This window comes from Phocoena phocoena, chromosome 11 (assembly GCF_963924675.1).
Source record: "Phocoena phocoena chromosome 11, mPhoPho1.1, whole genome shotgun sequence".
Lineage (NCBI taxonomy): Eukaryota > Metazoa > Chordata > Mammalia > Artiodactyla > Phocoenidae > Phocoena > Phocoena phocoena.
This window is the reverse complement of record NC_089229.1, coordinates 50,478,704-50,492,799: the sequence shown is the minus strand read 5'-3', so window position 1 is coordinate 50,492,799 and position 14,096 is coordinate 50,478,704. Positions and strand designations below refer to the sequence as shown.

General features: G+C 43.2%; 1 protein-coding gene across 1 annotated transcript in view; it reads left to right on the top strand.

The window, feature by feature from the left end:
- Window positions 1-6,452: 6,452 nt before the first annotated feature.
- The window catches only part of IRAK3 (interleukin 1 receptor associated kinase 3), a 49,009-nt gene continuing 41,365 nt past the window's right edge, over window positions 6,453-14,096 (top strand). The window contains exon 1 of the mRNA XM_065887131.1: window positions 6,453-6,576. Within this exon, the coding sequence (XP_065743203.1) occupies window positions 6,501-6,576 (76 nt within the window). The 5' untranslated portion in view covers window positions 6,453-6,500. The remainder of the gene's footprint in view (window positions 6,577-14,096) is intronic.

The window sequence follows — 14,096 nt, the reverse complement described above, 5'->3', positions numbered from 1 at the left end:
ACTGAAAAATGAGGCAGGCAGCTCCATACACTCGATGGATCAGTTTATTATAGGGTAACTTACTCACAGGGGGTGATTAGTTGGACAACAATCTGGAAGCATTCAAAGCTGCACTCCACACAGCTGAGGGGCCATTGGGACAATTTTATAGGGTTATGGGGGTAGGTGCTTGGAAACAGGATGTGTACTCCTAGATTTATGAAGGGGTTACTAGTCTCGAGGGCACAGGGAATAAGTCAGCAACATTTTTCATCGTTTAGGGACTAACAGAGCATAGAGGCTACCTGGACCTAATGATCACTAAACACTATCTAATAACTACAAAGCCCTTGATGACAGAAAAGAGATTCACTACACAGTACAGCCCTAGATAGGGTCAGTGGAAGGACAGGAGGAACTGAACAGGCCCAAGATGGCCCAGTTATGCTAACAGCCATGCAGGGTGGGGCCCTGATCAGATAGGATTGGTGTCTTTCTAAGAAGAGACACCAGAGTGTTGCCTCCCTCCCTCTCTCTCTCTCCCTCTCCCTCTCTCTGTTTGTGTGCACGCAAGTTAGGCAAAACTTATTCTAGAAATACATTCTGGGATGAAAAATACTGTGAAAATAATTTGAAAAGGAAATAGTGAAATGGGACGAACCATAAAAGTGCTGGAAAAAATTATTTTCTATAGTTGAAGGTTTTCTAATCATAGAGATAATACGTTAACTTTAGTAAGTTTAGAAAACACAAAGTAAGAAAATAAAATCCCCCAAATCCTTTCTATCAACCCTAAAAGGATAATTGTTAAAATTTTAGTATTTATTATGTTGTGAAATAATAGATTTTTAGAAAAATGTTTTGATACCTTAAATGGGAAAAGGCTGAGTTACAAGACAATGCAACCCTAATGTTCTTTAAAAGTACAGAGAGAGAGAGAGAGAGAGAGAGAGGAAGAGAGGGAGAAAGAGAGAAGGAACTGGGGGAATAATTATTGCATGTTATTTTTGTGAGGTCATTTTGATGAAAGCCCAAGAAACCATTGAACTTTCACTTCTTAAAATTACCAAGTAATGCACACTACAAATGTTCTCACCCCATTATTGATCTTTACCCTATTCCTGAACCCCAGGGCACCTATGACCCTCTAGAATAAGGCTCAAGGATGAGATGAAACTCAAAGACGATATAGGTTAGTGATCTTTGTTTCAAAAATTATTTCTGAAACCAGAAAATTCCCTACGACCCACAAGCCTGTGTGTCCTTTGAACATTCATCCTTAGGGATACTGGGCAGATAGCTGCCGCCAAGATAGTTGTCTCATACATATTAAGAGCTGTTATCTGCCTCACCTGCTTTCTCTCACCTGTTTCTCGATTTCTGAGGCTTTGATGCCCGTGCTTAGCTGGAGCTTCACCACTGATAATACCATGTATCTGTGCCATTGTCACTTTGGCCTTCATGGTTTCCTCAGCACCTCCGTTTGTAATCTTGGCAGTTCATTACTCTCTTACCTCCAGCTGAGGTATAAACACTTTCTTCTTCTAGTGTCCAAAACTTGAGGGGGAGGGGTGGCTCTAGAGAGCATTCCGTGGCAAAGGGCTAGGTCATAGTGTGAAGCAGTTTTGCGGTTTCACCACAGTCCTCTCTTCACTAGAAAGCATGTATGCTGGCAGGGGGTCTGAGTCTTCATGGATTCTGGTGCAGTCTCATGCACGTCTAGCGCAGTCTCAGGCACGTCTCATGAACTTCACATTGCTTCCACCCACACTGCCAGAATCATTCTCTACTAACATTCATTTTCTCTCAGGGACCCAGTTGTCTCTCTCTGCAATCCAGTTTCCATGCCTATCTCACATCCCACAGATATAGCTGTAAATGTACATTTGAACTCCAGTTTTGGACAGGGGTTGGTTTCCCTCCCATAGGTTTCAGGCCCTCAGCAAAATCAGGGAGTAATACCAAATGTCTGTTCAGTGAATCAGGATGCATTTAGCTGCAAATGACAAGATCCTTGGTTTAAAAACTGATTTAATAAGGGAATTTATGTCATATAATTATAAGTCCACAAGCAGGACATTCTCCAGGCATAAAACAAATGAGCAACTTAATGACCTTATCAAGCATCTGGTTCTTTCTCTCACTAGACCATCGCTAAGACTCACTTATTCTAATATTGATCTCTGTGTGGTTGCAAAGTGGTTCCAGAGATGGCCAGAGCTGCCGCCTGTTCTTATTCAGATCAAGAAAGAGAGAAATCTGAATGAGATTTGGTTCCTGCGGCCATGAATTATTGCCAATTCCAGTCACATGCCAGTGTGAATCTGAGTACATGGACCATAGCAATTTTAAATATGGAGGTCAAGGTAGACCTTAGCCACATGGAAGAGCATACCAGGCAAGGGAATAGCAAGTACAAAGGCTCTAATGAGGGATTCTGCCTGCTGTGTTCAAGGACCAGCAAGGAGTCAGTGTGGCTATGCAGAATGAACCAGGAATCATGATCAGACGGTAACAGAGTGGAGGGGGAGTGGGAGAGAGAATGCAGCATGTATGAAGAATCGGATTTTCTTCTGACTGAAATTAGAAGCCATTCTTGGTTTCTGAACAGAGGAGAGGCCTAATCAGATTTGATTTTAAAAGATCAATCTGGCTGCAGTGTTGAGAAAAGCCTGTAGGAAGCAATAGTGAAAGCTACTTTTAGTTAAGAGACAAACTACAGTGATCTGGACAAGACATAGTGATGACTCAAACCAGGATGGCGGCTGTGGAGGTGGAGAAAAGTGTCAGGTTCTAAATATATTCTGAATAGAGTCAGCGGGATTTGCCGGTGGATTGAACATGGGCTGTGAAGAAAAGGAGGAGCCAAGGATGACTCTATAGTTTTGGGTTCAAGCTACTGGAAGGATTCAGTAACCTAGATAAGGAAGAATGTTGAAGGGCAGGTTCAGGAGGCATGATCAAACGTTCAGTTTTGGACATGAGTCTGAAGTTCAAGAGAGAGGTCTAGGCTAAACATGTACACTTGGCAGTGCTGGGTAGATAGCTGGTATTTAAAGCCTCGAAATCACCTGAGATCACCAAGGGAGTAGGTGTCAATGGAGAGGACTATGGACTGAGCCCTGTCGCACTCTGACATTGAGTTAAGGGAGAAGTGGAGGAACAGCAAGGGAAGCTGAAGGGTGACCAATGAAGTCAGGGAAAATGTAAGAGAATGTGGAAGATAAATGAAGAAAGTGTACAAGGAGGGGGTCATCAACCGTGTCAAAAACAACCAGTCGGTCAAGTAAGATGGGGACTGAAACTTGTCTATTATCTTCGGCAGTGATATGGACATAGGTGACCCTGAAGAGAGCAGTTTTAATGGAGTAAGGTGGGACAGATGGCCCTAGTTACAGTGGATTTAAGAGAAAAATTTAGGGGAAAAATTAGAGATGAAATAGTCAACTCTTTACTACAAAAAGGAGCAAGGTAATGGGATGATTGTGGCATCAAAGGGGACAATGGGGGCTTCCCTGGTGGCGCAGTGGTTGAGAGTCCGCCTGCCGATGCAGGGGACACGGGTTCGTGCCCCGGTCCGGGAAGATCCCACATGCCGCGGAGCGGCTGGGCCCGTGAGCCATGGCCGCTGAGCCTGCGCTCCGCAACGGGAGAGGCCACAACAGTGAGAGGCCCGCGTACAGCAAAAAAAAAAAAAAGGGGACAATGGCATCATAAAAGTTTTTTGGTTTGTTTTAAGATGGAAGAAATAACTTCATATTTGTATGCTGATAGAACCGATCCAGTAAACAGTGAGAAATTGTTGATTTTGCAGAGCGTGCGAACAGCTGCCCTTAATGTCTTTGAGTAGGGGACAGGAGGTGGGATCTAGTGCCCAAGTGAAGAGATTAGATTTAGGAGCCTAGATAATTGATCCATGGAAAAGGTGGTGGGAGGGGGAGTGCATATTAGTACAAATGCAGGTAGGTACCGTCGATATGGTAATGAGATTCTGTGGAAGTTTTCTCCTGGTGCATCAGTACTCTCAAGATCATCAGCTGAGCATGAGGATGGGGGAGAATGTGATGGGATTGAGGAGAAAAGAGACGCCATATACTAGTTGTCAAGGAGACCAGCAGAGTAAATGGACTAAAGGCACAGGTGTGACTGCCTGGCAGCATAAAGGACCCACTTGAGAGCCATGACTTTGATTTTAAACTGAGTCCAATTAACAGGGTTTTTATTCCCCCTCCCCCTTCCAGCTACATTCAGGTGTATGGGTGGAGCTCAGAATTGGAAAACTGGATTTCATCAGTATGGTAGACTTGCCAAGGGAGTTCAACAAAGTGAGAGGGGAGCAAGAGAATGGACAGAATGTGCAAGGGAGGGATTATAATAATTGAGTGTGGACTTTATGGATAAAGAGAAAAGTGAGAACGTCAAGAGGTTGGGGCCAGAGAGGACGTGGCAAGATTTTGGACTTGGTATCCAGACGGGGGTAGGTGTTGTTGGGGTCAGAGTACTAGAGGATAGGGGATGTACTATTAATGAATCTCGAGCAGATTAATGAAATAGAATTTACAGACGGGGGTGCAGTTATTGATAATAAGAAGTTCTAGGGGATGAGTAAGTGACTGAAATAGTGGGGAGGGGAAAATCACTGGAGAAGACATATTGAGGAACTGAGAGTCCAGGGTATGAGAAAGATCATCATCTATTCTACATATATTCTAAATCACCAAGGATTAAGAAGAAATTAGCACTGGAAAGAATTACAGTAAGCAGGAGCTACATAGTCTAAAAATGAGGAGGAGAAATTGAAGTGGGGGAGAGCAGTGGATGATGGCAACAGTGAAGAGTAGTGAGTGATACAGCCTGATGATATAAAGTTCAAAAGTCAAAGACAGTTTTAGGGAACAGGGAAGAAGCATGGTCTGATACTGCCAACATTGAAAATGCAAGAAATTTCACATAATCTATACATAGATTTCGCATAGTCTGGCTTTCACATAAAATTCTTCCTTCTCTGTAAATCAGAAGATCTGGCAAAGCAATCCGTGCTGACTGCTTCACTCAGCGACAGTGATTTCCTGGCTTCCTGGCGTATTTGAGTTTGGCTCCCCTGTTCCAGCAATTCAAGAGCTACTAGATTAGCCTCCATTATTCAGCTTATTCAGGTAGTCCCTTTGAGGGGTATAGGGCTTCTAAAGCGTGTACAGATTGGCTGTAAAATTTTAGCCATTTGAACAAAGCCATGTGAACATTGAAAACAGGGATACAGAAACTCTTGGCCAAACGATGTTGGTTTTACCAATTTTCAAGTACATTTTGTGGAATATTTTACCTGGAAATTCAGGTAGCTACGAAATGATGGTGCATCATCACTGCTGATCTCTAGAGGGCGTCATTCCCCAAAAGTACAATTCTGAAAGGTTGCAAACAGGTGTTGATATTTTTCAGCGGAGAGTCATCGTCCACTCTTCAGTCCTTCAGGCTGGGATTTTTCTCACCACTTTCGAAGCATCCCCTCTTTTTTGGCAGTGGCATTCGTATCATGCCTGCGGTGGGATATTACAGCATAAACGGTAGAAGATTTCAAAACAATAGCCAATTTTACTTAAACTCCCTGTTGAAAGCAAGAGGAAGATTCTGTGAAGCACTTTGAGGAAGGAAAAAGTGGTCGAAAAATGCTTCATCAGGAAAGCCCATGGACAAGAGAAGGTAGTAAAACCAAATAGCAGTTTGGACAAAGGACAGCCTCGAGAAGAAAACGACCACACTCTTATTTCATTTCGTTCTCCCTTATGTTTTTCTGTTCTTGGTATCTAGGTTCATCTTTTTCCAATTATTATTTCAGACATACACATTTACCTGTTTAACTTCGGTAAAAGTTGGGAGGAAAATGTGCCAAACGTTTAGAGTGGCTGTCTTCAGCTGGGGAGGGGGGGCTATGAGTGATTATTTTCTTCTTTCAGTTTTTCTGGGTTTTCCAAGTGCTCCTCAAGAAACAGGACAAACCGAAATAACTGTAAAAAGAAGTCATGACAGGTCATCTCATATCCATCCAGGCCAGGTCGAGGGGGTGGCGGACTCTCCATCAGTTCTGAGCTTCTGGTCTTTCTCCACCTCTCACTCTCTGCTTGGTCTCATCACTCACGTCCCAAAGCCGGAGGAGCGAAAGGACTGTTTAAAACTGAAAGCCAACCTGCAGGGGGAAGCCGGGGCCGGGCGAGCCAGCGCCGGGCCGGGCCGGGCGAGCCCAGGGGCCTCTCCGGGGAGCGGCGCTGTGCGTCACGTGGGGCCCGCCCAGGCGCGGCCCGGACCCCGCGCTTGCGGCCGTCTTAGCAGCCGTCGTGGAAGCAGGATTTCCGCGGTTGTGCAACGGCATCGCGCTTCTGCGGAGAGCCTGGGCTCCGCGTTCCTCCCTGGCCCGGCCCCTTCTCTCCGGCAGCCCAGCCATGGCCTGGACCGTGGCGGCGGCGGCGGCGGCGGGGAGCCGCGGGGCCCGCGGCGCGCTCTCGGCGCACACGCTCCTGTTCGACATGCCGCCCGCGCTGCTGGGCGAGTTCTGCGATGTGCTGGACAGCTGCGACGGCGCGCTCGGCTGGCGCGGCCTCGGTGAGTGTGGCCCGGGCGGCGGGGGCCGTGAGGGGCGGCGGGGTAGCGGCGCCCACGCTCCGTCCGACGTGCGGCCCGCAAGGTCCAGAACTGCGCGGCCTCCGGGGGTCCTTGCTGCGAACCCGCGCTTTTCTCGCTCGCACTGGGAGCGACTCCCCAGGCCCACCCCCGAGCTCCCCCTTCGTCACTGAAACTTCGGGTAAGATTTAAGTGACCGGAGCCTTGGGGAAACCAGCTCCCCCCGTGAAACCATCTGATGTTTCTCCACGATTCCTGCCTTGCTTGATTCGGAATATTTTCAATAAGAAACGCCTGTGGGATGTCTTCCTGTCCTTTCAAAATGACCCCCAGAATATAATTTTCGTATGAAGACATGTTTATACCTTTAAAATATTTATCCTGTGGTGTTTTCAATGCACCCCCCTTAATTACACTTCAGGTGAAATGCTAAAGTAAAACATTATTTGTAATTAACGTGGCTCCCAGTTTGCTTAATTAAATATACCTTATTTACCCAATCTGGTGGAATGAAGTTTTAGGCTAGAGAGTGGCTTTTTAATTTAGTCTAGCAAGTTGGCTCCAAGACTTCATTTTCTGCAGACTTTGGAAAGTTGAGCAACGGCCTGTTGGAAATGTTGAGTGTGATCAGAAGTAATTCAGGCAAAAATCTGTAAGTACGTGCGTTCATGGTTAGATTTGATACCCCATGATGTCGCAATTAGTGTTAGTTGAAAATAAGCACAAATATGTCAAAGCAGCTTAGCCTTAATTCTCGGAAATGGCTATTATTCTTACCCAAAATAGCAGAAGACCAAGGAGGAAGAAAGTTTAATTTGTTGTTGATGAACAGTATGGTCACACTTTATGGAATGTGGCATTGGGTTTCTAGTTGTATAAAGATTGTTCATTATAGGCTCTGTAATTTTATATTGTAGCCCTTCAGTAAAAATCAGGAAACTCTGATTTCTGGAAAGCATGGACATTTCTAGTATGCATTTGAGACATAACCCTCCCACACTAGATCTTTTTGAAATGGTTGATGGCATGGCAGTTTTTGCACCCGTTGGTTTCCTAGAGGTACTGAATTTGTAAGTGAAAAATGTTTTTAGTCCAGTCCATGTTTAGTGAATGGACTGAGTAGATATCATAAATGTGTGAAGTAGGTTGGTGTAGAGTGTGAAAATATAAGAACATATGTCTCATCTGAAACAGTGAGTACTCAGCCCCAGGTCACTGCTCCTTTTCAGGAAGTTCAGCTCAGTGTTGTTGAATCTTTTCTCTCCGACCCGCCTCTCTCCCTCACTCCCTCCCTCCCCCCTCTTACTCAGCATTGAAATTCAGATATTCATTCATTACCTGCGTTGTTTCATAAACCCTTCCAATGCCCCTGTCAGGCAGGCGCTATTAACATCATCAGTGTTTGAACAGGTGAGAAAACTGTGGTGCACATTGGTTTAGTAACTGGCCCAAGTCAACAGCTGGGAAGTGCAAAGGGAGGACTTGAAGCACATTATACAGGAAGGATGAAGCATATGAGGACTCTTTGGACTATATTCTAAATTTTTCTGTATATTTAAATCTGTTCTGGGACTTCCCTGGTGGTGCAGTGGATAAGAATCCGCCTGCCAATGCAGGGAACACAGGTTCAAGCACTGGTCCGGGAAGATCCCACACGCCACAGAGCAACTAAGCCCGTGCGCCACAACTACTGATCCTGCGCTCTAGAGCCCGAGAGCCACAACTACTGAGCCCACGGGCCACAACTACTGAAGCCCATGCACCTAGAGCCTGTGCTCTGCAACAAGAGAAGCCACAGAAATGAGAAGCCCGTGTACCACAACAAAGAGTAGCCCCCTCTCGCCGCAACTAGAGAAAGCCTGCATGCAGCAATGAAGACCCAGTGTAGCCCAAAAAATTAAAAATTAAATCTTAAAAAAAAACCCTGTTCTAAACAATAAAGTCTATTTAAAATTAAAACAGAAAACACATAGACTCTGGAGTCTGTCTACATTTCCCTCTATGACTTCCTCAGGGTCACAAGTACTGCTGTGTTCTTTCAGCTGCATCTCACAGACTCCCTAAAGTACAGCCACTTCTGCCATGAAAGAACCATTCAGTGAACCATTTCAAACATGCAGCCCCATTTTCCTAGTAGTGGAAATAACTGAAGATCACCAAAATGAGAACAAGCAAAGGCTTGTCAGGAGTCAGCTCCCATGGCTTGTATTTGACTGAGATGCAAAGGCAAGCAGAGGATTGGAAAAGCTTTATAGCTGAAAAAGAAGCTTCAGGTATGCCCTGATTGGAGGCTGTTGGCATGGGGAAGATGTATGCAGGCCAACTAGGAGTGGGGAATTCTATTTAATTGAGAGTACATATTTGGCTTTCTCCAGTTGGCCCTAAATTGGAATTGGGGCAAAAATTAGGAAAGCTATCAGCTATTAATGAAGCCTTGGTTATTTTGGGCCAATTGCTATAAGGGTTATTGTTTGGCTTTCTGGACTAGTTGCTACAGATAGTAGTTTGACTTCCCAGACTGGTTACTCTAGATAGAACATTGGCTTCCTGGGCTGGTTGATGCATGTTGTGGGTGAGAGTTCTGTTTGTATATCTATCTGGCCATTGTTCCTTTGTATATTTGTTCTCTTATAGGGGAAGAATCTAAACTGTTTACTCCTTCATACTCCAGCTATAATTCATTGTGTAGGGGGTTGTGCCCCTGCTGTCTGGACCAGAGCTCTAGAAGGAGACCTGGAACGGACCAGCTGCTTCATGAATTGTTGGCTCAGCAGAAAGGGAAGGCTGGCTCCGTTCCAGGTGGTTGAGGGCAACTGCCCGTGGTTAAATAGGCTGAGTTTCTCCTTTGGCACAGTGAAAGGAAAAAGGGGGGAAAGAGGTGCTGGGAGGGAAAACTTGACCTTAGAGGGCAGAAGGGGGAATATTGGAGGACTGAATCAAGAAGAGAGTTTCTTTTATGCTCAGGACAGCTGAAAGCCTGAGGGTACAGAGGGTCCAAAATTCGATATAGAAAGCAACTGTCATAGTAATGGGCAAGAGAAGAGAAAAGCAGTGGAAGAGATTAACCAAACTAAGTGTTGGTTCTCGAGCTTATCATGATTCTTGATGATGGTGAATAACAAGCTATGTTTACGAAGGCAGTTCAGACAAAGGCAGATCATATGGTGGCCTATATGGTATAATCAGTGTATACAGGATAAGGTAGACAGGATGTTAACAAACAGGAATCACCTGTGCAGTCTTTAAAAGCTACAAATGCCCAGGCCCCACCCCTGGAGCTGTTGATTCAGTAGGTCTGGGTCAAGGGTCCAGCATCTTTCTGTTTTTTGCCAAGCCCCACGGTTGAATCTGATGCACAGCGTGGTTTGGGAGCCATTTGCTTAGGCCAAATTCTCTTCTTTAATAACATCTTATTGTAGCAGTTACTTAACTGTAGTGACTGTACGTAATTCTATCTTTAAACACATTCTACATAGTAATCATTAAATCACTTATATTTTATTGTTATTCAAAATGGTGTAATACAAGGTAATATATTCTCTGGTTGATGTTGATGATTTTATGGCTTTATAATGAAAGTAGGACCACTGTAGAAAATGCCATTATCTTATACTACCTCAAAGACATAACGTATATGCAGAGCCTCTGGTGACAACTGATTTCACTACATTACCTTGAACTAGTGTTTAAATTGTTTGGAGCAGCTCACACTGTAAAACCTCTCAACACTTCAATGAGAGAGGAACCCTGCTTACAGATACTATGTAATAGGTTGTATTCAATTTTCTTCCTCTCAAAAAGGGAAAGAAAATTATCATAGAAATTATTATTAATCACTTTAAAACAAATTAAATGTGAAATCACATTAAATATGCATTTGAATATTTAGTAAAGATTTAAAACAATAATAATCGCCACCATCTTTTAGCGCATACTATGTGCTAGACACTCTACTAAGCACTTTACATGGATTATCTCATTATTTATCACAAAAACTCTGAGACAGGTGCTCTATTTCCATTTTATAGATAGGAAAACTGACTCTCAGAGAATTTAGGTAACCTACCTCAAATCATAGTCTAGTATGTTGCAGACTAGGATTCTAACCAGATTGTCAGACTCCAGAGTCTGTGTTGTTGTCTTTCTTTAATTTTAAATAGACTTTATTTCTTAGAACAGTTTTAAAGTGACAGAAAAATTTAGAAGATTGTACAAAGCGTCCTCATATATTCTGTCCTTCCCATATACTCTGTACCCAGTTTCCCATTTTTAACATCTTACATTAGTATGGTACATTTGTTACAATATTGATACATTATTATTAAATACAGTTCATACTTTATTCAGATTTCCTTCATTTTCACCTCAAGTCCCTTTTGTCTTCCAGGATCCCATCTAGGATATCACGTTTCACACATTTCATTTAGTTATCATGTATCCTTTGGCTGCCTTTGGCTGTGATAATTTCTCAGACTTTTCTAGTTTTCGGTGACCTTTACAGTTTTGAGGGGTACTGGTCACTACTGATCAGTGCTGATCTACTGTTGTGTAGAATGTCCCTCAATTGAGATTTGTCTGTTGTTTTTCTCAACCTAGACTGAGGTTGTGGATTTGGGGAAGGCAGACCACAAGAGGTAGAGTGCCATTTTCGTTACATCCTAGAAGGGGAACACACTGTTTACATGACTGATCGCTGTTGACGTTAACCATGGCTGGAGTAGTGCCTGTCAGGTTTCCACACTGTAAAAGCAGTCTTCCTCTGCGCCCCCTCCCACCCCTTTCCATATTATGCTCTTTGGAGGGAAGTCACTATGTGTGGCCCACACTTAAGGAATAGAGAGTTATGCCTCCCCTCCCTGAAAGTGGAGTCGAACCCATGTTCTTCTGACCACCATGTCATTTTTCACATCTTACAATGTTCTATCTGGATCAAACTTCTACTCTTCAGTTACCACCCCTTTTTCTGTTCCGCTTTATGGTAAAATTCCTCAGAAGGGCTGTTTACTCTCCATTTTCTCCATTCTCCCTTGAACCTGCTCCAATCAGGCCTTCACCCCCCACTGCACTGCTCCATTGAAATTCCTCTTGTCCAGAGTCACCATGGCTAAATCCGACAGTCAGTTCTCAGTCTTCATCTTATTTGACACAGCTGATCACTCCTTTCTCCTGAAAGCTTTACTTCCCTTCTAGAACATTACACTCTTTATTCTATTCTGTTCTTACAGGTTCCTCGTTCTCTCTCTCATCTCTTAGAATGCCCCTGGGATTAGTCCATGGACCTCTTCTCTTCTGTTTATCTACTGTACCCACTATCTTGTCATTGCCATCTGTGTGCTAATAACTCCCAGATTTCTTGCCAGGGTCTCTCTCTTGGACATCAGCACCATCTACCTAGTCCACCTATTGGCCTACTTGACAGCCATCTCCAACTTAACAGTCCAGAAGTACTGCCCTCCCCCAGAGTTTTTCCCCATCTTAGTTAATGGCAACCCCATCCTTCATTTTTTCAGGCCAAAATTATTAGTCTTCTGCGACTTCTTGCTTTCTCTCACAAACCACATCCTGTGTCTCAGCAAATGCTGTTCACTCTGCCTTCAGGATCTATCTAACAATCTGACCACTTCTTATCACTATCACCACAGCCATCCTTGTCCAAACCACCATCAGATTCCACCTGGTTAATTTCAGCAGTGCCCTAACTGGGGTCCTTGCTACTGCATCTGCCCACCTCAAGTTTCTTTTCAACACGGCAGCCAGTGAGCCTGTTTAACATATGAAACATCTTATACCATTATCCTATTCAGAACCATCCAGTAGCTTCCCATCTCACAGTAAACACCAAAGCCCTACATTGCTTTTCTCACTTCTTTCTTCTTCTTTGTTCAACTCCAGATAAATTGGCCTCCGTGGACATTCAAGGAATGTTTTTCCTGTAGGTAACCTTGAGGCTTACTTCTGCACATCCTTCCTGATTTTGATTAACTATTACACACCCTAACTATGCTTTTAAAATTGATACCTCTGTGCTCCCTTATGCTCTTTCACTGCTTTATTTTTCTCTGTGTCACTTATCATTCCTCATATACTTTATATATATATATATACATACGTCTATATTTCTTTGTTTATTGTCCATCTAGAAATAAGCTTTATGAGGGCAAGGATTTTTGTTTGCTTGTTTTCTGCTTATTCCTCTAGGATCTAATATGGTACCTGGTACAGAGAAGGTATGCACTAAATATCTGTTGACTGAATGAATTAATGAATGAACAGATGTCTGTTAAACATTCTTTTTGGACAGAATCTTAGACAAAGTATTATACTAGATACAATGTCGTGGCCCCTGCGTGTAAGGATTTTCCAATTTAACATAGGCAACAGAACAATAGAGGTGCTATAAAGTTTAACAAGGGAAGGAAGTATGGGAAAATAGTACTGATGATTCCCTGAGTGTGGAATTGTACAGCTTCTGAGTGCCAGACTGAAACACTGGTGTTGAGGGTGGACTGTTCTTCACTTGTCTCCCAGAAGTCATTAAAGTTTGATCCTTCCCTGGGTCTGGGATTGAGAGAGCAGGACAGATGGAAAGATCCCTGAAGAATCATGCGCAGGCCTTCCTGTTTATCAAATAGGAGTCCTACTCACGTAGGGGGTAAAAAGTACACATAAGCTTAAGTATGGACAAGTATTATTTCTTGTAAAATGTATGACCTAGTGGGTGTTAATGCTATGGTCTGTAAGAGGAGTTGAGCTAAATTATGCTTTTGAGTTTTGTTTTACTTTTTTAGGAATTAAAAATATCTTTTAAATCCTCAAGGTTTTTTTTTTTTTTTTTTAATTGCCTAATTTGTTTGTGTGCTTTGTGGGGGGAAAAAAAAGCCATCTTTTCCTCTTCCCATTTTGTTATCTCAAAACAAACTTTGCAAGAGCGCAGACAGTTTCCTAGGGGTTTTGGCATGTGGTTATATGCAAATACAAAGATTCCAAATAGGGTATGTTGCGTTATTCTAAAAAACCCCTTCAGAGACATATTTGCATGTGATGAGTGATTTCTACAGCTGAATTCCCCAGCGTTAGCACTCCTAGATAGTCCTGCCCTCTCAAAACAGAGCCCTGAGAACCTTTGAGCATTGAATGATTATTAAGCTGTCACTATTTTCAGATCAATTTATTTCTGGACTTCTCAGGTCAACTTTTTTGGCTTATATTATGCCAAGATGTCTTTCACACAAAAAATTTGCCTTCCAAAAAATGATTTTAAACTGTGTTTAAGTACAGCGTATTTTTCCTGATTTATCTTTTCATGTAGAAGGCTCTTCACTTTTACAACACAACAGTCATTAGGAAGTTCACTCTTTGTTTAGGACTATTAATAAATAAAGATCTACATTCCGGAAGGAACAGGTAAGGAAGGACTAGAGAAAACTTTGCATGTTGAAGAATATAACAGGAATTAAGAGTTTGCATTCCTGTCACATCATATTGAAGCTATTGTTTTACAG